General features: G+C 41.9%; 1 protein-coding gene across 1 annotated transcript in view; it reads right to left on the bottom strand.

The window, feature by feature from the left end:
• The window catches only part of LOC110945282 (E3 ubiquitin-protein ligase NEURL1), a 31,827-nt gene extending 5,428 nt beyond the window's left edge, over nt 1-26,399 (bottom strand). Inside the window, exons 1-4 of the mRNA XM_022186872.2 lie at nt 26,127-26,399; nt 20,765-21,006; nt 18,842-19,163; nt 4,498-5,214 (exon numbers count right to left, since the gene is read on the bottom strand). Coding sequence (XP_022042564.2) covers nt 4,498-5,214; nt 18,842-19,163; nt 20,765-21,006; nt 26,127-26,160 — 1,315 coding nt within the window. The 5' untranslated portion in view covers nt 26,161-26,399. The remainder of the gene's footprint in view (nt 1-4,497; nt 5,215-18,841; nt 19,164-20,764; nt 21,007-26,126) is intronic.
• Between the last annotated feature and the right edge of the window lie 291 nt (nt 26,400-26,690).

Raw genomic sequence — 26,690 nt, 5'->3', positions numbered from 1 at the left:
TCATTCACATCTTTACGAATTTAGTCTGAGAGGTGATCATTAGCAAATGTAGGAAATCGATGTCTTGTTGTATCTCTTTCACCATCTCAGTTTGTCCCTCTCTCTCTGAAACACATTAAGTCGGTTCTATCGCCAAGCAGATGACTTGTGATTCCACAGTGTCTGTGCGTGGGTGTGCAGGAGTGAGTCAGGAGCCGGTGTATGATGTAGTCTCCCCACTCCTTTTCCTTCCTCTTTTCGTGAGCCCATGATCCCTCTGGGTAGGGTACAAAACACTTCCACACACTATCTATTGTCTGTCCCGTATGATCCGTCCCCATCCGCACGCTATAACCACCGGCTCTGGCATCAGTTCTCACATTGGCAGCTCATCTCTCCTCACAAACGAGAATACCGACCCCGAATCCACAGACAGACAAATTTTGATCTAGTCTGCCTGGCAGGCATGCGGTATTGTTGTTTACACATTGTCCTTCAACTGACCATGGCAGAAAAGCTGCTGCACAGTCGGGCCGATCGCTTTACTTGGCACCGCTATCCTTCCATGTGTCAAATTACCTAATATTGGTGATATTGGTTTACATCCTATGCCACAGTGTGCTTATACAAATTTTCCTACAATGACAATGTGAAGTGGAGAACCAGCTGATATCACAACCGCAGATGGTGAAACACTGCAGAAACAAAGTGAACTACTGTAAGCTCATAAAAAACTGAATGTGGTCTGCTGTCAGCACAAAATGTATACACTTTGTTGCATAACTTTAGCTACGTGCGCTGAACTTTGATACCCTTTCCTTGGACCACTTCAACCACTACAGTCTCAGTTTCAGCTCACATAAACAAATCATAGTAGCTTTTTGGTCATGCAACAACCAGTTTGCTGCTAAAAAAGCAGCCAATGTAGCAAAGTCTGCATGAGCACAGGACTTCTGGTAGTCTATACTTAAACCTTTCCATAATTTGCTTGCATTTAGTGTTAGTGCTGGGATTGGCGATTGTGCCACTTCACTGAGACAGTCTTCAGAGTCATCTGTTTATTTATTACATTATATTTTATAGTTGGTAGAGGGGGACATACGCATACAGTAGCATTTGCACAGCCTTCCCCATACCAACTTAAACTGACCTATGTGGCAGCCTGACTGTGAGTAAATTACTTGGTGAACTCTAATAAGGCAGAATGGATAACCTTCATGTCTATTCATGTAGCCTTTCATCAAGGGTACCTTTCATCTTCTCTTGTATTATGTATTTACTGCAGGCTGTGCGACCATGAGTGTGTGAGTCTTAAGCTATGCTGGCAGCGCAAGAGACTTATTTGTGGTTGAGCATGTGTACGGTGGCTTTCAACACTTGTATATCAAACATAGTGATTTATTACTCTATAAGAAGATACGGTGAGCAGTTGTTTTTCTACACATCCGGCCGTTATAGAGCAAAATTAGCGTACATCTGTCTGACATTCACTCTCCCTTGAGCTCTATTTTGCTCACTATCAACTCCTGAGGGGGAAACATCTTGGTCTTTAGCAACTAGCTTAAGTGTTTTTTTTCATTTTGTAGTTACTTTTGCTGTTTATTGCAGGGCACATGGGTGTAATTTACTCTTATCTCCCTCATCTTCAAAAATATCATTTTTATTCCCCCAACTTCCGTTTCATGTTGAGTTTCTTACTGAAGATTCAACACTAAGAATAATTGTCTCTTACTGCCCTGCCACCATAGTCCACAAGTGTTTCTAAAAATGTTGATGTAATCATATGAGTCGTGGCAGTTATTATGGAGCAATGAGCTCAGAGAAGAGCAGCGAGTGGAGCGACTGAGTGCTTGCAGACTCTTTCTGCCCTGGATTTTGTACCTACAAGCTACCCTGCATTACTGCTTTTAGAACGCTCTACAGAGTGCCTACAGATTAGGTCTGCCAACTATGTTTTGGAAGTAAAAAAGAAGAGTAAAATACAGCACAGCACTCCTTTGAGTCAATATGCAAATAGACTTTTCTCAGAAAGTGCCAGATATCTAAAAAGGACGGTGACAATGAAATTGATGTAGAGTTTCAGTACAGAATTGGTGATTGTCGGTGACTGGAGTAATTGGTGAGCAATAAAATCAAAACAATGAGCTGAAGTATGTTGAAATGTCTGCACAGTCCAGTGATAACTCTCTGCACGCATCGACATGTAGCCATTTGATCATTTGTTAACATAAAAATATAGACTATAGCTGCTTTATGATGATGAGCACACATGAGAAAATACATGACTCCCGCTGCTGATTCTAAATATCTGACACGAAATGATAAAATCATGCTTTCTGAGCTAACAAGGACAAAATGACCATGTGAGAGCAACAGACTCCCATCTGTTCCACTTCACAGGCTTGACAACACCCAGCCATGACAAACCGTCACTTGCCTCAGTGGCTAGATGTTTCCATGGCAACTCATGGCGTGTGGCTGCAGCGAGTGGGTGAGCAGAGACGTCACAAATGCACTCCCCACAGCTGGAGTGGGTAATGACTCGAAGAACGCTCATACCCCAAAGAATCAGGACAGAGGGGAGAGAAAGAGGAAGAAAATGCAACGAGGAAAGGAGGACGTACAGAGACGACTGGAGGACCAGTGCTAAGGGAACAGGCCGTGGGTGGAAAACCCAGCATCTGAAATCTCCGTGCAATTACATTTTAATAATGCATATGGAGGGCATCATAAGGAGCTATCGCGGGCCCCCTCCTGATACATAATGCTGGCTGCTGAGAGCCCACGCAAGACAGAAATAACCTCCTCAGTTCCTGGTCTGACTGACAACATGAAAGAGAGGAAAGGAGAGCAGAAATGCAGAAATGAATTGCGAAAGGAAATTACACGAATCGACAAATTCTAACTAACCAGTGTATTTAGACCACCTGTGACTTTCATCTCAAACGACAGATTTCCCATGAAAAGATGTCCGTCCTGCTGAGAGAGATTCATTAGCGGCTTAGCTTGAATATATCTCTGGGTTGGGAGGAACATTTTTTTCTTAGAATTAGGATGAATGTCTTAATTTGCGATGATGGTAAACACATCAAAAGCACTCACATCTGTGCTGGCAGCAGCAAAATATAGCAGGTCCAAGCAGTACTACATGTCTGTCTTATGAAAAATAGAGAATTTGAGATTCTTTAAGTGCAGGACTTTAAAAACTGAGCAAGTCATACTAAATATTTCAAGCTTAAATTGGACTCGCACAAAAATGAAGGCATATGCTGAATGTCAAATGTCCTAGAAAATTGTGATATTTAGTGATACCAGAGACTGTATTTTTCTCATCTCGGCTGTCTCTTAAAATTCTCCAAACTATATTAAAATTTCTGCTGCACGCACAGAGAATATGCAGTCAACAATTCAATAATAAAATGATCTGAAGATCTTGGACACAGCTGGGAAACAAACAAACCAGAGACTGTTTTTTTTCCAGATCTCATCAAAAACACATCTTCAGGATGCTCGCCTGTGATCATCACCACAGCATTTGCATAGGCTCTAACATATAAGGTTTCATTCTGGAGTTCAGACAAAAAAGAACCCAGAAATTCTTTTGCAGATCAACTTCTCCAACAGCCTTTAATCACTGCTTGTCAATAAACAGCTGCTGAACTTGTTAGCCTGTATCTGCTCTTATTTTGTTCATTTCTAGACCTTAACTGTGCATGTAGACCCACATCCAGGGAGCTGGAATCTTAACACCAGGCATGATTAACTTCAGGTAATGCTGCAGTATCATTGTGTGAAATCTGCTGGAACGAAACTGAGCCGACAGAAATTCTGTTCAACTGAAGGTACAAAGTTAACATTCATATGCAAATCATGGGGGCTGAATGTAAATTCCCAAGCGATATATGAGTTGATAAAAAGTCAGAGTGCGGCCGAGACAGCAAAGGAGGGGGAAACTATTTCATGACTCGGCTGAGTGGGAATTCAGCCTCCAAAGGTCGTTCAAGGATCACAGACTGCATTAACTTCTGAATGGAAAGTTACAAATGACATCTTGTAAAGATCTGCGGAACATGTTTGAATTCCTAGAACAGTGAATTATTTAAGTAATTATTAAGAATATTGCCAAAACTACTGTTAACTTTTTGTCTACACCGAAACCTTTCTACTGAAACTTCTTATTTGTCGAACAGTAGGTGAAGGTCAGTGACGCAGCACTTAGTTGTCTTCTTACTGCATGGGAGTTAAAGTTTTAGCCACTTTTCTTCCACAGTTCAAAAACATGAAGATCACTTCTGAATCTGTTCAATAGGGATGATAAGAAACTGGAAATGAATGAAAGTCAGCAATTCTGTTTGAGCACTAGTTGTTTTCAGAGAGAATTATAGTATTTTTTCCTGAATAATAACATTAAAAAAGCATGTTTTCAATCCCCAAACTTAATTAAAACTGAATCTGTTTTCGGCTGCTGACATAAAACTGAAAGATGTGCTTTTTGTGAGGAAGATAAAGTGAGTGTACCTAAAATCCTGAGTTGTGTGATGGCGCCGTGCAGACCGTAGAACATCCAGAGGGGCCTGGAGTTGTCGACACACAGCTGCATCCCTGCACTGACGCCATTATGGCTCATTATAACCTCCCCCTCTGCATTCACCACAAAGCCCAAGATATCTCCACTGTGGAGTGGCACCGCCACCCGGCACACAGCCCAGAATTCCTTGCGATCAACCAGGGACTCTGGGTTGGAGGGAAGGTCACTGGGCCTCAGCGTGGCTGGGTCGCAGGATGTCACACCGTAAGAAAGGCAGCCGGGCCGCGTGACGCCCGCTTTCACCTTCACAAACACAGTCTCTGAGCAGCGCATCGGCCGGCTGGTGAACACCAGCGTCCTCTCGTCACCACGGTGATCCAGCCGCGCCATCGTGTGCTTATCCAGCACGGTAACATGGATGCCATGCATGGAGTGAAAGTGCAGATCAGTGTCCAAATGGCTGGGCAGCAGCGAGCATTGCTGCGAGTTCTGAGAGTTTTGGGGCACATGGCAGGAGGAGGAGCTTAACGGCTGTAGCTGCTCCTCTTCCTCATCATCCTCCTCGAGATGCATCTCTTGCTGCTGCAGGCTCAAGTCGCACAGGCTGATGGAGAGGCGAGGGTCATCGCTGTTCCGCTGAATGGAGGCCCGGTGGGCGGCAGCAAAAGAGCGAGGACGCATGCAGTCCAGTGGGACCATCTCACTGTCTGTGGGAAAAAAAACACACAGCGACATTATGTAATCGCTTGACTGTGGTGTTTTGAAGTGAACATTTCAGTCTGAATTAACAGAGTGCTTTCATTTGTTCTCTCAAGGATTTTTTATTTGGATAACATCATAACTTTATTTGCGCTGCAGCTAATGCAGTCGCAAAAAAATAATCAATTTACAGCCTTTGCAAGTGGGGAAAATTTATGCACCCACTTAATATTCTGCATATTTCGGTGTACGACGCTGGTTTGTTTTATATTCTCTGTCTGTACTCTGTTCATTCATCATACCTGCCTCTGTAAACAAATGGTGGCTTCCGGCTTCTCTGTTTTATAACATATTCATTCAAATGCACTCTCTGTGCTACGGCTTGTAGTTCAACAATATGAACAAATTCATCAATGTTTACATGTTTAGAAACATGTCGGGACTTAAAGTGGGGGCATACTGTGGCTGCAGGCCAGTGACTTCACAGGAAAAAAAGACATAACAGCTTTATGTAACGTTAAAGGAGTAGGAGATGGTGCATTTTAGCCCCCCTCTCTGGCTATAGCTCAAGGTCTTGTGATAATGTGCCACGTTTTCTTACCTAACATATCTCTTACCCCCGTTTTTGCTTTTAACTCTGCTTTTAAGTCACCGAAACTACTGTAATCGAAGGAATCCAAAGATTGGACTTTTGAAAAGGCCTCTCTTTAATGACTCTAGTCTTTTTTCTTAATAGATTAAACATGTATATACGGTATACAAACAGCTGTAATGAGCCACAAGTCCTAGGTGTTTACATAACAAACTGTCTCAGCAGCAGAGGCTTAATGTCCCTCTTTACCCCTGTTAACATTTTCAGTTACATGTCTGGATGCTAAAATCAGCTGTTTTTCCGATCACTGAAAAAGGGAAAGGGCATTCTAAAAACTGCATCGCATGTCTCTCCATGCCGCCTCGCCCTCCTCCCCTCCCTCCCAAACGGCCCATCCTATGCTAATTCTGCTCACTGTAAAATAGAAACCACATGGGAACATCACTGCAAAAAAGAAAACAGAAAGAGAGAGTGCTTTCCATGCGCACTCTCCACGCAGTGAGTGCAAACGGATCTGCGTCGCGGCACGCTTGGGGACGCGCTGCCAAATTTAACGCGGGCGTCTAAAACGAGCTAAAATTAGGCTGATTGGACATCTGAGGAGAGCACACGGGGGCAGGGATGAGGGATGAGTGACATGATGGCTCCCTGCCTCGACCCGCTTTGGGCTTCCCCCTTTGAGAAGTGGATGGAGAAGGAGAGCGCGGCGGGGGGGAGATCACATGAAATGTAGGGTGAGGTCATACCTCACCAGCTCCTCTTTATCACACAAAGACAGCACATCTCCGGCCAGCCACTGATAAACTGCTTGAACTTAATTACTTCCTCAGTCAAGAGTGTCCACAACCAGGCATGAGGCTCTTATTATTAGCAGCCTTATCATCTTCAAGGCAAAGTTAGCCGACTTTGGGATACAAGAGATAATTTCTACTCTTGCCATCGCGGCTTCCTGCGGTTCCCTGTTTCTGTTTTTGAGAATTGTGCAGCAGTCAAAACAAGCTGTGAGGGGAATAGTAACATTACAAAGAAGGTTCAACCTATTGAGGAAAAAAAAAATACAAAAGATAAAGGAAGATAAAACAAAGAGAGATAAAGATGTGAGCCAAATAAATATGCATGACCTCTCCCTGGGTTTAGTCTCAAAGGAGTGTGGGACCGAATTTCACATATTTGGCAAAAACAAAAATTCTCACAGTAAGATTATACAGCCCGAAACACACAAAACACTATATTTATCTGCTTTGTCCTAGACTTGGGATGAGTGTCAGCGAAACTAATATGAAACAGAAAATTATGATTAATAGAAGAAAAGAAAAATACTATCCACATACAGGGGACAAGATGGATAATACACGACACTACAACATGCCACATGTTGCAGTGAAGAAGGTAAAAACCAGCAAGCAAGCACAAAAGTTTAAGTACATCAAGTTGAAGTTAGATATAGTGATTGGATACGTTATTAAAATAATGGCCAGATGTAATTGCTTAATTGTTTAGCTAGCTGTACTAATGGATAAGTGGTTGAAATCTTAGATAAATGTAAATAAACAGCTGAAAACGGCGATTAAATGGTCAAAAGAGCTCAGAGAAATGGCTAATTATTTAAAATAATTGCTCAAATTAATGTATAAATGTCGAAATAGTTGGCTAAAAGTAATGGATGAACAGTTAAAAGCTTAAGTAATAGATAAGTGTTGAAAATACTTTGGCTACAGAAAGGTTAGAAACCACCTTTTCCATGTAAACAGCACACACACAATCTTTCTGTAGCTTTGGTGTAAACACTCTTTGTCACCACGGTTGACAAAGTGCCAACTCTCAGTCTTCTGTTTCTTAAAGACGTCATGCACACACAGGCAGGTTCAGTCTTGTCTTTTGTCCTTAGAAAATAAAGCACGGTGCCCATCAGAAATCCACTGCAGCTTAGCATGACACACTTTTTCAGTCTTAACATTTGGCAATGCTCCAGTGGGGTGTTTTTTAACATCACGTACTCAGCATAACGGCAATTATATTCTACTTCGAAATTTTAAAGTTCATGTCCTTGAAGCTTTTGAGTAGCGAGTTTGAATTGCCTTTTTTTTTTTTTTTTTTTTGGCACAAAAACAATACTGATGTGATTAAGTGCATGGCTGAAATTGCCGTAGAAACATTAAGTGGTCTTTGAACAGCTCCAGCTACTCGGTCTCAGGAGAAAATTCCCCATTTGACTAGAGGAACACATACCAGACCGACACTGCAGGGTCAGTGGTTGACCTCTTGGCTCTCTATATTATCATTTGAACCTGTGAGAAAAATATCAGTAATCAGACTTGCTCAACTCTTGCTGGATGTTATAGAGGAATTTCTTGGCTTCAAGAGAGGCAGAACACACCCATGCCAAAACATACACCTGCAAAACAAAACAACAAAAAAAAGAAAGTAGTCCGCGGAGATTTAAACCTCCTTCTTTACCTGCTGTGGGCTTACCTATTCAAACAGCCTTCAGAGACAGACAGTCTTTACACAGTCTGGAAGAACCAGTTCTTGGAAAGTAAATTTGATATTGGCAGAGGAGGATGTCCAGGTTATAACTGAAAACCGGATTCCTGTTTGACTGAGAGTACATGCCAGAACGAACTATTGCAGCTTTTAAAAGAAAAACATTTGTGATAGTGCACTGCCAAAGTACACAGGCTGGCTCCACCTCAGCTTCAAATGCATCTTAGAGAGACTTGCATGTATTAGTGTTTTCATCCATCCATCCTCTATACACCGCTTTATCCTCATTAGGGTCGCGGGGGGTGCTGGAGCTTATCCCAGCTGACTTGAGCGAAGGCAGGGGACACCCTGGACAGGTCGCCGGTCTGTCACAGGGCTACATATACAGACAGACAAGCACACTCACATTCACACCTACGGGCAATTTAGAGTAATCAATTAACCTCAGCATATTTGTGGACTGTGGGAGGAAGCCGGAGTACCCGGAGAAAACCCACGCATGCACAGGGAGAACATGCGAACTCCATGCAGAAAGATCCCAGGCCCAACCCAAGATTCGAACCGGGATCTTCTTGCTGCAAGGCGAAAGTGCTAACCACTACGCCGCTGTGCAGCCCGTATTAGTGTTTTGATTGAAATATTTTTTTTATGTATCTTATGCCTCTTTCAGCTGCTTCTCAGTCAGACAGCGGCATAGTACTGACACATAAATAGACAAGGGAGGTTTCTGTTTATTCCTTGACCCAGTGGAGCAGGATTAACAGGCATCTGGGGGTTTTAATGAAGCTGAAACTGCTATACAAGGCCAGCTGCACCAATTGTGAGCTTGAGTGTTTGGGGATTTGCCCCATGTATAGAGGGACTATCCAGGGCTCTGTCTACAGTGAGCGAGTGAAGTCATCTGTCATGAGAGAGGCAAAGAGGTTATGTGTCTGTCCCAGAAAGAAGGAGAGGGATGGGCTTTAGCTTATCTAAGGAAAAAAAAAACTAGTGTGGAGTAAATGAGCAAGAGGACCTAAAAGACTAGAGGGGGCTACGATAACGATACATGGGAGAAGCCCAACGGTTTGAGTATCTGAGATGCCATGTGGTGTCTTTGGGAGATCAAGTGAAGTTTCTGGTTTAGTGCCAGATGTTTCTGAATTTATGACTGTCATCGTTGAGAGAAAAGGAGACAAGCTGAGGTGATAGATGGCAGCAGGGAAAGTGCAGCTCTGCCCTTCAAAGGAAGTCTCTCTTAGGCCAGTCAAAGCCTCTTCTGAACTCTACTAAAATGCCTCTACACTGTGCTTTTCCACAGCCCCGTCTTGTCTTCAACTGCAGAGTTTACAAGTGGTTGATGAGGTGTCTCAATCTGATCTCAGTCTGCAACACATTTCTCCAATTATAGATTCATCTCATTGTTTTTGTCGGAGTAATATCAAGAGAACCTCTGTGAAAACGTCGCAGATGGCCATTATTTGTACAATAATACACAGAAACCGGCACACACATTCATGTCTTTCACTGGGACGAGCCTCTCTGGTCATCTGAAAGTGATTAGCCTCCTCTCTGAAGGCTTCCCCCTGTACAGCCCGGCTCCCAGGATCCAAACCTGACAGGCCGCATTACGATTTCTATTTTGATTTCCTGCAAATCTGTTCGATTCCATCTGGGCCGATTAAATCCCAGCTGAGGTACAATGGCCTGTCCAGCGGCATTTATTTTGGTTCAACAAATCAAATAAATTCCGAGCTCTGAGATCACTAGAAACAGAGTTCTCATAAATACATGGACTGTAATCCCTATGTGTACATGCTGGCAGATGTTAGGTCACTGGACACGTCTTCCAACATTTTAGTTTATACCAGGCCTCGCATTTCACTGTAGCTAACTGTCTTGGAGGATCGGTTTTCTTCGGTTATAATCAGGTTTTAAGTATATATAAACAGTACCAGAGCTGTACAGGACTGTTGGTCTCCACTCACACCTTCCTTACCTGCAGTGTTAAACAGACTAAGGATGACAATCCAACAATCCAAACACACACCTCCTACTAAGACACTGGTCTGCTAGTCATACCCAGATAATGTTCACGTAGGGAGCGAAACACCCCAAATCACACTTGATTGGATACATTTATGTAATCACTGTGTCTTTGGGAGAGTGAATCAAAGATGAAATGGTCTGAGTGGTAATGGACTGTAATGTTGTATAATACCCTGACTTACTGAGTGTCTTGAGGACAGTGAATCCAGCTTGTTTGTCTCTGCTTTAACTCCTGAATGCGGCTATACAACCTGTAAGGCTCCTCGGGTCCCTTTAGCACCAGTCACATCACCCTAATTTACCCAGACACCAGCCACTGTGCTAAGACTCTGCTTGGTGGCCTTAGAAAAGGTTAATATTATTTTTAGGCAGCATGCTAAGTAGAATTACACGGTGAAGACAATTCTTCCTGCAACATTTCAGTTATTCTGTAAATCAATTATTATGCTTCTGTTCCAGCAACAAGTGTGGCCACAGGAATTATGTTTTATGATTGTCTTGTGAACAACGTGACATGTCAGAAATGCCTTAAGGAAGTTTTTCAAAATCTGCACAGACTTGAAATCAAGGCTGAACGAGAGACTTTTGGCAATCAAAAGCCCCAGCAACTGTATTCTCATAAAACACCCTATTGGCCATGACTCAACAATTGATGCAGTTATTATGACACGTTCTCACACAAATGTCTGTAAAGATTAAAAAATCAAGCAATGACATTTTATGTCCAAATCTAAGGTCAACTTCTTATCTCTTATTCTTCTGAATTCCATTTAGCAGGAATTTCACTACATTTGGCACAAACATCGAGTCAGAGTGAAGGATGACCTAGAATTTGATTGTCAAATTTCAAAAGTCACATTGACCACACAATATCCTTCATTAAATTTCTTTATTCTCTTCACTGAGCAAATTTTATGAGTCTGGACAGACATGGGTGTGATCTGCAACTTGCCTGGTTGGCAGAGGCTTACAACTGCGAGGTGGTAATTCTAGTTTATCTTTTATCACTTGCCGTTTCTTGGCGTCTTCCTCTGCTCTACACTCACCAGCCTCAGAAACGTCGTTACCATGGTTGCCTTCATCTTACATTTTTCTTGTATTGATTACAGCCAGTGTGATACAGATTCTCTTTTGTTTTCAGCTCATTTACTACCTATCCATAAAGCTTTGCATCTTTAATCATGGATTCATGTATTCATCCTGACACATTTCACACTATTTTAGATTAAGATTTGACAATTGCCTTTGCAGTGGAATTGAGGTCGTCTAGGTTTTCTGCACCCCAGCTTCACACAATAAGGAAATACTACACTCTGATCCTTATACTAAATTGTTTTGGTAGTTATTATACGAAACAAAGATGACTCATGCACCATAATTACATATCTGTACTATCAGGAAATAGTGCCAAGTGGCAGCTGCAGACGCCAAACAAGATGACACTACTACCAGCAATTAGAAATTTGAAAACATCACATTTAGCAATTTAAAAAAAGCAATTAAAATACTTTATTTTAATTTTTTTCCTGTTGAAGTATTTAGGATTTTAGGCAAAAAAAATAAACAAAATTAGCATGTTAAGGCTGCATTTGGGAAGGGTTCTTCTGATTGACGTAATACTGAGTTACAGTTTTAACATCAAACATGGTGGGTGAGACATAGAAGGTAAGAAGGATCCTGCACCTACTTAGACATGGACAAGGTTACCACAGATTCACCACTATCATGTCTAGCCTTTAGATTTTTACCCAAAAAAGGCATCAGCATGGGCCTTAGTGGTCCTCTTGACCTCAACAGAAGTTGCAGGCTTCAGTAATTTCCATAAGAGGAGAACTTGGGACGGGATCCACAATCTCACAAAATCACAATGCGACTATAATCAGGTGTAAGTGTCCAGTCCATTGGAAGAGGATCACTTTTCCTAAGATTTATTGGAGTTATAATCATACGGAGAGAGAACGTCGAAGAAAAGAGCGAGAAGAAGGAAGAGAAAAGAATGCAGCTGAAGGAAATTACTAAATGTTTAGAATACGGAGACATTTAGCATTTCTCTTTGCCTTTCTCTCTCACCGTCTGCTGTCTGCCTTTGGCTTGAAACTGACTTTTGACAGATGACTTTGCATATTGTTATTACTATGCTGAATTTCCAGTTTATTGTTTTTGGAGGATTTGGCTGTGAGCAGCAGACCAGAAATTGAATGTATTAGTACAACATCCATTTGCAGTACTTTGGGGTAATCAGACCCCTCAGGCCTATCGCGTGTCTTCATCAATCAAAATTAACAAAAGAGTTTAGATCTGCTCCCTCATGAAGCCTTGCAGAAACAGTTAAGAACCACATCTGCACAGTGTAATAAGCGATACAGTATAAAACTAAAAGTTAACTTGTTCAGTAAAAAGCTTTTACGGCATACATTTAGTTCATCTTTTCATGTGGAGCCATTTTTCCGGCATTGTTACCAAATTGACCCGGTGTTTTATATTTTTCCACTGCGCCTGATTTATCTCTATTTTTTACAACTATTTATTCCACAAATCAAATCCTGTGAAAAGCCACATAATCTACGCCAACAAGTGAAACAATAAGTGAGATCTGTAGCAAGCGAGCAAGAATGTGTAGCACACTGAGCGAACACAGACAAAAATAGACACAAAGGAAGGAAAGTACAGCACAATCAGGTTCAGGCAACCCAACGTGTTTGTGCAGCACCGAGCTTTTCATCATGCACATGCTATCTCTTTATTTGTTGACAAAACAGGTATGAAGCCAGTTAAGGGATTTTTAACTCCAAACAGTTTCAGTTTCAGTCTGACGAACATGAGATTCACATGAATACAAGCTTGCATAATGCGTTCGGACACGTGATGAAATACTGCAAACGGGCATCAGTGAATTTAAACAAGATTCAGTAGTCATGCTCGTGGATCTTTGAAGTTGTGGGGATGATTAACAGCTCAGTCGCTAGAGAAATAATCAATAACTGTTTATTGTTGATTTTTACATTCGTATTAAAATGCCAAATGTTCCCTTGGACTGGCTTATGAGAAATTTCTGCTTTGTTCCTTCTATTTAATTATGAAATGAATGTCTGCTTGTTCTTTTTTCTTTTTTTCTTTTTTCTTTTTTTTTTTTAGAACTGTTGCAGAAAAACTATCAATCTGTTTCTACTCTGATGACCATTTTCCCCATATAATAATGGAAATAATTATTAGTTGTAGAACATTTACCTTTGTGCACTTACAAAGGATTTTCAGGCATCAGCTAGAGGCATTCAGTGCCTGGCAGAAACAGAACCAGTATGTCAAGATGTCGGGGAAAAGAGTCAAGGTTACACGTGGTGGATGTACACAGCAGTTCGAATCAATTAGTAGCTGTAGCAGTCATATGAAGACACAGAGTTTTGTCAGGTTTTGCAGAGCACACCGGGCTTGCAATGGATGATTGGTGCTCCATTTTCCACTGCCAGTTTCCATTTTTGTTTCCTTTAAATTAAGGAGCAGGAGAGTCACTTGTGCTGATTAATGGTGTTCACTGAAGCAGCACTTGTGTCTCAATCCTCACTAGTCAGTCTGCCGGGCAGTCGGCTCAAGATTAGGTTGTGCTACGTTTCACGAGTATCACTCAGGGATCCCCAAAGTGATTATCCGGAAACTGTGAATGTCTGAAAATCTGGTGCAGCTAAAGCTCGAGATGTGGAGGTATTATAGAAGATGAGGACCTTTGACCTGCTGATTGCACCAAATGAAAACAAAGGGAGGCTCCACAATAATAAGAATTTATCCTCTGAGCACCACAAATGACTGCAGAAAATATCAGGAAATCCATGTCATATTTCTTAAGAGAGGATATGGATATTGACAAAAACCTCCTCTATGCAAACTGCATTTAAAAATGAAAACAAATTTCCTTTTGTCCCCTGAGGTGGGAATGTTAGTGATGTCCCTCAGCATGACAGTGAGCAGGAAAAGCATACAGCAGTAGGTTTTCCCAACCATGATGCTTTGCAGACCTAATGCATCGCAATGTCGTGTACCGAAATGATTGATGTCAACACCCTCCTCTTAATCACCTGAGAGGTACGCAGCCTCTTGACAGTCTGGCAGCCATTTTGGATTCTTCTCTAATGACTGGAGAGACAGGTTGCAGATGATGTTAGCTGACGCCGGTCTTACGGATCACTACCATTCTGTCAGTGATTAAGTGACTCATCTACCTCTAGTAAACAAACCCCCAGTAGAGCATCTTGCATCCATCAAAAGATGCCTTTGACTCGCCCGGCTTATCTAACTTGGAGGAAATCCATTATACCTGTACAAAGCAGAGGATTCTGTGTGGCCTCTTGGGATTTACACCTTAAACAAACACATTTTGTTAAGGCTGCATCCAAACATGTGTACAGGGAGCACTCTCATTCCCACGTATGTTTTTGATTGAAGAAAGATATACACCTATTACATGTGTTTCATTTCAGGGAAATGAAACGCATGCCTGTTTTTTGTGACCGGATTTTTTTGGGCTTCTGCAACAAACAGCTTGATAAAACTTAAGCTCCAAAGAGAAAACCAAAATTCCAAATTTTACAATTTTCTGTTCATAAACTGGAGCGTTTTATAATCCTGCTTGGAGAAATGTAGTCATCAGAGACCTTGTGAAAACACAGTTGACAGGCTGCGCTTTGAGAACAGTTATGTTGCTTGAGACATATTATGCGCTTGAGGAAACCTTTTGTCGATCCGTCTAAGGGCTAACGGGTCTCGGCGTAGCGCGGCACATCCTCAACAGCACAGCCCGTTCTGTACAAAACCCAAGCCGGGCACTTCAGTCTTTATTGATAGCTGTGTGAGTAGGACAAGTGTAGTGATGTAACAGATCTTTCTTAAATTGCATGGGCAGCATTGTTGGTCTGGACAACCCCTGAGGCTCAGTTTGATTTCAGCAGATTAATTTAGCTTCCTCTCTTATGCAACACCATCTCAGCTTTCAAGCAGTCTCACTGATCTCAGGATCACCTTTGACTCCTTGCATGGGTGGCTAGCTACTGAACTGCACTCCCTTGATAACAGCTTACAGAGGAAACAACACTGCACTTGAAAAGATCCTTAAACATCAGAATAAAACCCTGATAGCAGGGGAAAAAAACTGTTTGGCAGTAGACTGCGTTGAGAGACAGCACAAGTGAAACGGCAGTGATGGATGGCAGCTTTGATGAATCCCTTAATACAGCATGTAAGGTTGTAAAAGATCAAACGGGCACAACGGTATGAGAATCCTGCGAAGCATGTGTTTGATGCGGATAATCCACCAGCTAAAAAAAACAACAAACTTTTGACTGGAGCTCTGCATAGTAGGTCACTGCTGCTGAATGAAAAACATCTTCAAAAAAATCTACTTATTTAGGAAAAAAGGCAGTTCAGACAGTTATGCAACATCATCATCATCAGGATGACTTTAAGAGGCTTGGATTTTATAGAAGTATTCACCCTTGCAGGGATCAACGAAACCATTAGTAACAACTAAAATTATAACATCTTATCAGAATAGCAGCGGCACATTGCAGAGGTTTATACTTAGGTGGATCTTTGCGGAAACATTGTGACGGTTGCGCTGATGTGTGCTGACATGTGAGTAGGGGCGCTTGTGTAATTAATCCATTAAATATTAAGGAGGAGGACGCTTTTCACATGAAGGATGGGATCGGATACATTTCTGCTCACTGCATGTGTCTTAAAATAAAAGCTGAAGACTGGTTCAACCGATGTGTCAGCCGCGTCAGCTGGGGAAAGAAGTCATAACACAAGAATGCTTCGACTTATAGGAAGAACAGTTACAGTAAATGTTATGGGGAAGTGGAAATCTTTTGTAAGCGGACATACCGTCTCTTAACATGAGCTCAAAGGGAAACTGATTAAAAATGAAACTGCTCAAAACAAGAAGCAACAGAATTACTGACTAGTAGGCCCCAAGTCAAACTCCAGAAATGCTGACCCACATTCTGTATAGTGCAACTAAAACACCATTTGATATCAGACCCAACCCTTCCTTGTAAATCTTTTTTACCAGACACCTCTAATTTTACACATTAAAGTCTGTTTACAGGTCTTGGGGAGCACTAGTGCAAATGAGAAAAAAGTGCATGAAACCATTTTTGTCTATGAGGGAGCTGTGTGAAATCTGATAACTTGCCTCAAGCGTTGTCACCCGAATCTATCTTGGTTGAATCAAAAGACAATGTCTAGTTAAAAAAAGAAAAAAATCTAAGGGTTAGAAAGCTCACCAGACCTGTGTACCGGATGCCTCATTTGTGCTGGAGGCTATCAGCTTGAGGCTACATTAGCTGCTACGCTAGCATAACATAGTAAAATCTCTACATGAAATGTCTGGACCTATTCATCTGCTTGTGCTGCAGTGATATTGCAACTTTAAAAAAAAAAAAAAAATAGACTATCAGTCAATGCTAAAATAGTGGAGTGCTCTTATAAAAAGCTCCCTTCGGTATCATTGAAGACTCTTTGTGGAAAGTACACTGATCTTCCTGTGCAAAATTGCTGGAGTGCCCCTTTAATAAACATTAAGCTCTCGAAACACATTATCTCACTGACTCAGCGATGCACATTACCTAAGTCAACAAGCTCATCACAACTTTTTCTGTCTTATAGTTTTACTGTCTTGCACATTTATCTCAAAAGCCAAATCAAGGTCACCTAACCAAGTCATTCTCCACACTCCACAGAGCTTATTCACAGCTCCACGCTCCATTTGTATCCTGTGAAAAAAAGAAAAAAAATGCTGGAAATCTATAATTCCCACCTGGGAAGATTTTGTGATAATAAACCCACAACAGGTGAAAACTGTCTCAGTTTATCAGCTGGTGTAGCATTAATTTCAGAGCAAGTATAAGGCTCATTAAGAATCAAAATGCAGCCTTCTGTTAAAGGAAAATACGTGCCAGTTCGCAGCAGCAGACTTTGATGTGCCCGCCCATATTTCAGAGACTAAGTGTTTGCTGAACTGCAGCCAACTCGCGATACAATACTGGGGCTATGAGATATACCATGCTCTCGAGTAGGGACACTCTCGGGCTATAGTGGAAAGCTGATAACCAAGTGATCCTTCAGCCGACTGAGGGGCCGAGGCTTTTCGGTTTAAGCCATCAATGTGAGGATAAAAGTGATCAATGTGGGAAAACTAGAGTAGAAACAGTGGGATTTAGGGCTGCTGGCCTCGTTCACAGGCAAAGATTGCATCAAGTACAACAACACATTCCAGAAAATCCTGGTTGATTGTAAAATGGAAAGATTATGTTATTATTCTATACTATTTGGTGAACATGACCCTCATGTAAACATTTTAATGCAAGGTAGGGGTGATTGCAGGGTTATCACGTGTCAAATGAATTCAGACTTGGAAACCAAAGAGTGAGACATTCCACTGGTTTGATTGTCTTGGAAAAACACCCCAGACATGTCCTTACCTGACATCATCCCTCCTCTTGTCTGTTCTCTTGGGATGACCAACACACTGCTCTTGTTCTGCGACAAGAGCAATGTGGCGGTCAGCGCCATGAGGCCAGTGAACCCCAGATAGTCGCACTCTGGCGCTGGATACCAAACAGCCCATCACGAGATAGCACGCTTCTTGCTGTCAACCACACCGCAAGAAATGAGGTTAAATGGCACTATCTACACAATGTGGGAGCCTCTTCTATTTTTATTAACGGTGCTGACAGCCTCTATTCTTTGGAGAGAGGGAGTGCAATTCTTGGAAATGGTTATAAATAAGTACTGAGGCATCCACAAGGATTCCTGTTCGTCTACTTTGCATAGTTTCGTATTGTTCTCAAAAATCGTAGACGGCTATTTCCGTGGCGTGATGCGTTCAATTAATGCATCTCAATTTTCAGTCCAAACATACTTCAGATGGTTCAGTTTGGCGAACAACTGCTGTTAATAATTGTGAAGGACCTGTTTGCCTCTAATTTCTTTGATGTAATGACCCTTTAAACCACACAGAGGACTTGTTAGAAAGGATTTCAGACATTTTGAAATCAGGGAAATTTCTTTGATAGCAACAACTGCGGTTGCCATACAATCTGCCTTATCTCCCACCATCTTTTTCCACTGAGCGATTTGGTGGGTCTGGGAAAACTAGTGCAGCTGTATGTAACATCACCTTTGAATCACTCACACTGAACAAACATCAGGTGCAGAATGGTTTCCAGTGGTAAAGCATTAAAGTAGTGAGTCAAAGAGTTTAGAGCCAGGCTATTGACTCTGTGAGTCTATATTTAGTGCTGCAAAACAGTAAAATGTCTGCAGTGTTTATCATCGTAGCTTAGGATGTTCACTGGGTTTGATAGGCTAATATTTTTAGGCCTAAACACAGTACAAGTCACAGGTTGATCTGAGAGCAGTGTCATTTGTTTTCCAGGTGTTTGAGGATGAAGAGGAAGCCAACAAAAAAGCCAAGTGTAAGTGCACAATTTAAAGTCACCACTTTTTCAAAAGGACCTTTCCCTAAATATATGACTCACCTAGCAACTGGACACCTCTTGTTAAGCCGTACACGTCTATGAGAGCCCAGAGAGGTTCGGCGACATGTACCCCGCTGAAGAACAACACAGGGCTGGAGTCATTTATTCTGTAGAACACCCGGCCTCTCTTATCCACCCAAAAGGAGATGACGTTTCCCTCATTAGAGAGCTCCTCTGGTAGGGCTTTTGCCCAGAAGCCGCTCTGGGAGACCAGGTCGGGGCAGGCGTACTTGGGCAAGGTGTCTGGATTGATCCTCGATGGGTCTTTGGATGTAAAACCAAGACGGAGAGCACCGCTCCAGCAGCACTGCTTTTTGGTGATCTGGAGAGTACATATTGTAAATTAATAGAAGTAATCACACTATGATGGATCTTTACATATTCTCTTTGTTGCAGGAAGCTGAAGCTAAAAAGAGTAAAACCCAAATTGGACTGGGTTTAATTCTGTGGCGATGGGTTGATGTCAGCATTACTTGTATGGCTCAGTGATTAATTTATTCCATTCAGGGCTCGTATGTGGGTAATTTTTCACCCCCACCCCAGTTATAATTACAGCCGCAATTACCTACTGGTTTCATCTATCTCCTATGCAGAGTGATGTCCTTGTCGTTTAAAGAGGAATGGAGTGCATTTTGTCTGCGCAAAGAGCTGTGTGTCAGCAGTGTGAAACGGGAAATTTGATTTCTTTGTCAGAATTGAGTAAATGCCAGTTGGTTTTCGCTAATCTGATAGATGGAAACATGTTAACACCATAATTGAGGCCTATTTGGGAACAGATACGATGATGGAAAAACGAGCTCGTCCTCAGAACTTCCATGTGTGTTACAGAGCATTTTCCGTGGTTAAAATGGCATCCAGAAGCATGAGTGTGAGATCTTTAAATGGATCCTGTGTGTGTGTGTGTGTGTGTGTGTGTGTGTGTGTGTGTGTGTGTGTGTGTGTGTGTGTGTGTGTGTGTGTGTGTGTGTGTGTGTGTGTGTGTGTGTGTGTGTGTGTGTGTGTGTGTGTGTGTGTGTGTGTGTGTGTGTGTTTGGACGTACACCAGAGCATTCAACAAATTTAAAAATCTGATCTGTTGATGGCACTGGATGAAACATTAAGGGGATCATCAGAGTTATTACATTTCATCCCATTGGACTTCAGTGTCAGTGTGCACCAAATTCCATGACAATCCATCCTGTAGTTGCTAAGATGTTTTGAGTCTGGCAGACCAGCATTCCCATCTACAGTGCCAAACAGCCAGCAGGGCTAAAAACAACATATCTGTTTCAAGCACACGAAGACCAGTTACCTTGGTATGTTTATCACCTGCAAACGATTTTTGTCTTATTTCGAACCTCTATTTACTTTGCATTTACTGTGCGAGATAACAGTAGTCCTCACATGGCAGCGCTTGGCCTGCTCTCTCACATTCGAGACATAGATGGCCTGATAGGTGAAGTGGAAACTCGTTCTAAGCTGCTGCTGCTTTGGCCCACACAAGAGCAGAGCAGAGAAAAGAGAGAGAATCAAAACAGGAGAGTGAGGAGAGGGGATGAAGTGAGGGAGACAGACAGGGAGGGAGGAGAGAAACAAAAACATACTGACAGAGTGAGTGGGAGAGACAGAGAAAAGACACCACTTTTCATCACAGTCACAATTAGCGTCTTGAGTGTCGTTCTCGCTACTAAACTGCGTATTACAAAGTACATTATGTATGAATGTTGATACTGCAGTGTCTTGGAATTAGTTTGTATGGTTGTATGGTTTTGTAGTCCTTTATTTTTTGGCAGGAAATACTGGAAGCCAGGAAGATGACTAATGCTGGTCATGCTCTAACCCTGGTGGCAGCAGCATAATTATTGCTGCTTAATGCACTTAAAGTGGTCAGTTTTTAGCCCAGTGACTAGTCGTTCTCGGTTCCACAAATACTGTCCTGTTTACCTTCAGTCGAACTTGCTCGTACACAGCGATGGACCTGTTGCTGAAGGTGATGGCATTGCAGAAGCTGGCCTGTCTCTTGACGGTCCTCTGGGACATGTCCATGACGATCTGTGAGCCCTTGGTGCTGGGGTGAAAGAGCAGAGGGAAGGAGGACAAACTTCCACATGGCTGGATGGGCAGGCAGCGCTTGGGCTTGTGGTGGCATCGGTGGGAGGTTGCGGGAAACGGTCCGTTCAGAGAATCTACGCGGAGAACGAAAACCAGGTTTTTGGTCAACAGGTGTGGAGCAGCAAATTCTCCTTTGTGCAGTTAAAAAAAGCCCACATTCTCGATCAGATCAGGATATTAGATTAGACAGTCTGGGCCACAGGAGGTTTCACTCCGAACAAAACACTGACAACGTGAGTTCTTGACCCCGCTGTCACATGTCATTTTCTCCCACATGTCTTACTCGGCTCCTGTAGCATCCAATTTGGTAGAAATGCATTTAAATAATCTAATAGTTGGCTTCTGTTTCAGCTTCGTGCAGTAAAGCCACCTACTGTACTGACATGAACAATGTGCAAGGTAAATTACATGCAAAGTAGCCCTTGGAAGAACAGGAACAACAAAAAGCTGTAATCGCTCTTTTGGTTACGCAGTTGGGGAGAACAATGCAGCTGTGAGACGTTCATACAAAACTGTAATTTCATTAAATGGTCATTTCCGGTAACACTGCTTTCTTTTTGTTATTCCTCATCTTGCCAGAAACTGATTTGTGTTTCATTTGCTTTTTCTCTGTTTCTCTCTACGCTGGAACCCATTTGTACAACAGTATGTAGAAAGGTAGCAACACACGAGGGGGAGGATAAAGAAAAAAAAAGATCCGCTCGCGTAAAGGGTACAACACAACTACAATTAACCCAGCGGGAAATTACCTTTAAGATTGTACAGGATTTCTTTATGTGTCTACGTATGTTCAGCTGGCTGATACCGTATATTCAAAGCTACTCTAATAATAGTGAGGCATTGCTGTTACCATGTTATTTTCGGTTGTGGCTCGTGTTTTAATGATCCCGTATCAATCGCAACCTTTCCGGCTAGGAGTCATGTTGACGATACCTGCGTAACCAGAATGAAAAACTTAACCAAATGACGTGTTTGGATTTTTTTCCCATGTGAAAATGTTCTCACTTACAATAGAGCTAAACATCATTCCGTCACATATGTATTTTGTGGTTTTACACTGATAAAGATAATTTGGTCAAAGTCCTTATGAACCTGATTTCACGCTGATTCCCTTTCATTTGGATGAACTCCCCATTCTTGTTCCCACATTCCTCCTAAAGCGCAACACCAAGGTCACTCTGGTTTACTGGAGGATGTGTTTTCTCACAGACTTTGGGCTGTCATTAAAGGCAAGGCAGGATTATTTTGGTTTGCCTGATAATGTGAATGAATATCATCTCCTCTAGTGTTATAATACAGTTTTTGTACTAGAGAAGCTCGATCCTTTTTACGGTTGCTTTTAAAGTTTTTTAAAGTACTATAAAATCCAGTCAATCTGCCAAAACGAATAAATAATTAACGCTTCTTCATCCTTGAGAACCGGTTTTGTTTTCACACCTAAACTTGGAAGACTGTGTAGGAGCTGCTTGTTTGTCTCTGAGCGAGTACATGATCTGTTGCTGAAAGGCAGCTATTCTTGCTTGCATTTGATTGACCTTGGGGGGGTCAAGAGGTTTATAATGTGCTCTGGAGACCGATCAGCACAGATCGTCAGGATTGGAAACAAGCGACCATGTGACTTCTGAGGCCAAGTTTTCTATAACCTCATTGCTACTCTGATTTCAGGGCAGGGCCACAAGGTTGGAGCAGTGAACGAGGACATGCTAAATGTCAAAACTTTTAATTTGTTCAGGTTGAAGGCCCGAAAGGCAATTACAAAACACTTTCAAATGGGCATCTTTGTCAAATTTTTCTGTACAGTCTCTCTCTTCAAATCACAATCGGAGAATTCTGCCAAATGTTCTGGGCTCAGTACAGTGTATTTGTTAAGCTCTTTGCATGCTCTTGTCGTTGCAGAACAATGTCGAATTGTGCTCGATGCACAACAGAGGTCTTAAATGAAGTCATAACAAATCCTTCAACCATATTGCATCAATGATGTCATGTCAGACGTGATGTCTTCAGGAAAGCAGAACAGGACTGTATTGTGCTCCATCAGTGACCAGGCTCGAGTATGAATAGAGTATTTCCTGTGAGATCTGAAAACAGAAGCAACACCTAACAGGCCTCTGCAGACAGTACAGTCTATCTCATGCTGTGCAATCTTAAAGGAGAATCCAATATTTCATATATTTCATTCTGGCCTGTATTAATATCATTTCTGCTGCTGCTGTGAAATTGAATTCCCCTGACTTTTTGCTTTCCGGGAGAAGCTCTGTTTCTGCATTTCGGGCGTCTTGGGATGGGTTTACAGCTTTCAGAGCACACGGAGGACTATATAAGCTCTACAAGTCAAATAAGCAAATAAAAGAATAACTAAAAAACACCACGGTGATATGCTGCAAATGACAGCTGGAGCCGAAAGTGCTGATGAAACAGCGGCTGTTGGAGCGAGTTTAAAAAGTCATGCAACCTGACAGAGACGTCACGGTAAACAGTGACCAGAGCCCTGCCATGATAAAAGAGAGGTGCCATGACAAACGTCGGATGAGTAACTTAAGGAAGGATAATGTTACTTAATGCACCGCCGCACACAATGTGACTGGCTTTGCTGTCATTAATTGGAAAGGACAAACAGTGTGGAGACAATGACCGGCCCTGGCCAGCGTCACCCGGCCTCCTACGCTCCTCTGTGTCTCATCCTGAGGCTCGATCTCACTAAGAACCCTCAGCAGAGGCCCTAATGTGGCTTGACGTTAGTACCAAGGCTCGGTGGACCTCTCTTGTGAACACTCAAAGGCATCCTAAAGAACCAGAGGGCACGTGGAGGTTTTTAGCTTTTGCAAATATGTCATAGCTTGTGTGGTTTCGATAATATGTGAATAAATGTGAATCCCAAACTTTTTTTCAAGTTTTAAGACACTGCTAGCTACTGTATTTACCATCAGTGCTGTACTTAAACTTTAGGATACTATTATGAGGGTTTGCAAAGTTTGGGCTCTCCAAGGAAAAGTCCTGTTTTTTTCCTGTTATTGGTATAGAAGTGTACACATAATGGTTCACTTGAATCTGTTGACACTTTGTTTTTTTAATTAGGTGATATTATCGATTTAGAGAATTTTGACAAGTATTCTGTGCCACAATTCCTCCTTAATAGGGAGGTATGCATACTGTACAGTCATTATCGGAATGTAATGTAATGTAAAGTTTGGACTTCCCCTCACAATTATTTTGGTTTGTTCATTAGATAATAGCGAAAGAGCCTGAGGTCTTTTCTTCACATGTCTTGTTTTGTCCAACCAACAGACCAAAACCCAAATATATTCAGCTGACTGTCATAGAAACTAAACAAACAACAAAACAGTAACATTTGTGGAGCTGCAACCAAAGAATGTCTGCATATTTCAGCGACTCTAAACAAGCTATTATCAAGAGTTGCTTCAGCAGATCTACTAATGTTAAGCAATAATAATCATCAGGGCTGCTTATGTTAGAGGTGTTTCCCAACAACAGAAAGCAAAACTGACACACACACATTCCTGGGGTGGTCCCTGCGTCAACGTGTATTCAGGAATAGTTATTAAAAAGTTCTGTAACACACAAGACTGATCATCGTGAAAACTGGTTTGACCTCTCCGCTTACATCACACTGTGATGCCTAAACGTCGGTAATAGATTCATGCAAGTTTACCAAAAGGGGGAAAGTAAGAGCTGAGTGATTCATGAGCCCTTAAGCTGGACGGGGGCCCTGCGACATGACAGGGATTATGGATGTTTACATTTTCAGGGCCCTGACTGAGCTCTTGTCAGAGGGCCAAGAATTTCTAGCAGCGCCCCTGTCTGCACCTGTATTGTTATTTCACACCAGTGGCCTCGACCAGGGAAATCGGACAAGGAACTGTATAAAGTGGCCCATGTCCATCTGTCCATCTGGAAAATTAGAAGTTTACTGCTGTCTGATTGTGTACTAAATATCTGTTAACACCACTGTAACTCAAATCCAAGAATAAATTATATGGCTTTCTGTGCTTTAGAAATGTATGGGTATGTAAAGTAAGTGAACACTCTCTAAATTACTACATCCCACAAGAGGAAAGTGCAACTAATTATTACAAATGTAGTTATTATACTCTGACTCATCTGATGATTATCTTTCTTACTTAACCAATTCATGTTTTGTCAGAAAATGAGTGCGTTTTACGGTTTTGCTCATTTAAAGCAACAGTTTAAAACCCCAAATCATTCAACTTTAAGTGTATAAACCACAAAAAAAGCATTAAATGAAGCCAGAGTACATTTTTCATGTTGACTGACACAATTACTCACATGTCCAGACAGTTTTCGAGACCTGTCAACTTTTCAAATGAAAACTTTAAATTAAAACACTGAATTTAAATGTAGAAGCAAAAAGTCGAACACACTTCATCGCCTTCATTTTCAACTTATTTTTTAACGTTCTTCCAACAATGGTTGTATTGCAAATAAGCAGAAACTAATAAAGGAAATCAAATGCTACACTTCTATCTATTATGTAAAGGTGAAATGGAATTTTTAAAAAGTCGACACACCTGTTAGCTACTGTTATTTTTACATGTAGCATCAGTTAGAGCCACATGAATGGGAAAATACCAACATGTGAGGTTACTTTAAGTGTTTCACTTTCAGCTAGAGGCAAACAAGACGCCAGGGGAGCAAAGTTAACAACTTGGTTCACTTTCTTCTGTTGAGTTTCTTTTTCACTCCAACTTAGGCACCCTCCCTGCCTATATGTGTGCATATAGGGAGGGAGGGGGATATGGGATTTCTTGTTGTTAATGTTTTTAAATGTTGTACAGCACTTTGTGTTACATTATTTGTATGAAAAATGCTCTATAAATGAAGTTTGATTTGATTTAGAAATAGCAGATCAAGAAAGACAAACTTGAATCTCTCTCATAATGGTGTTGTAGAGGATCTGAAAAGTGGAGTCTCCTTATTTCTAAGCCAGTCGTGACTTCCAAACGGTGCTTAAACTTGGCCAAAGCAGCTACTTTCACTTCTCATTTATTTTCGGCTACCAGAACGCCTACAGTCCTCATGCACGGCGGCTCAAAGCTGCACAAGCGCGCTTTTGCAACTCGATCATATCGTCTCATATCCCCCCATATCGCTGCATGCACGAAAAATCACGCATCAACCCGGGAGTCTCCTGCCCCGCGATGCCACATGTCCTTACCGCAGAAGGTATGTCTGGTGATCTGACCTCCCATGGCTGGATGCAAGGTGCGTTCACCTCCTCTCTTGAAAGCTGCTTGGATCCACAATGTTCACATTCAGCTGCGCGTCCTCAGCGGCGACATCATTGCAAGGAGGACACGTTCAGGAATTTAAAAAAAAAAAAAAAAAGAAAAAAAGTCCAGACTAGAGATTCAGTTGATCCAAAAGCCTCAACGACAAGAAGCAGCAGCCTTCAGATCCAGCGTCTCTCTCTGGTCCGTGCACGGATCACGCTGAAATTAACATAAAAGGTGGTAGTGGAGGTGGGGCTTTCCAGGACTATTAACGCTGTAGTCACCAAAGAGAGGACTTCAAGAGTCGCTCCTAGTAATAAATCCACTTTATATTCCCTTTACACACCTTAGAGGACTCTTATCTCTCTGTAATGCACATTTACTATTCCAATAATGGCTCAAAGTATAGCAGAAGTTCTTATATTTTGTGTTATTTCCCCATGCCTGCACTGTTTTTGCCGTTAATATGAAACAACTTGTGTTGGGTTTTTTCCCCTGCCCCACCTGTT

This window comes from Acanthochromis polyacanthus, chromosome 15, assembly GCF_021347895.1.
Source record: "Acanthochromis polyacanthus isolate Apoly-LR-REF ecotype Palm Island chromosome 15, KAUST_Apoly_ChrSc, whole genome shotgun sequence".
Taxonomy (NCBI): domain Eukaryota; kingdom Metazoa; phylum Chordata; class Actinopteri; family Pomacentridae; genus Acanthochromis; species Acanthochromis polyacanthus.
This window is presented reverse-complemented; position numbering and strand designations above follow the sequence as displayed.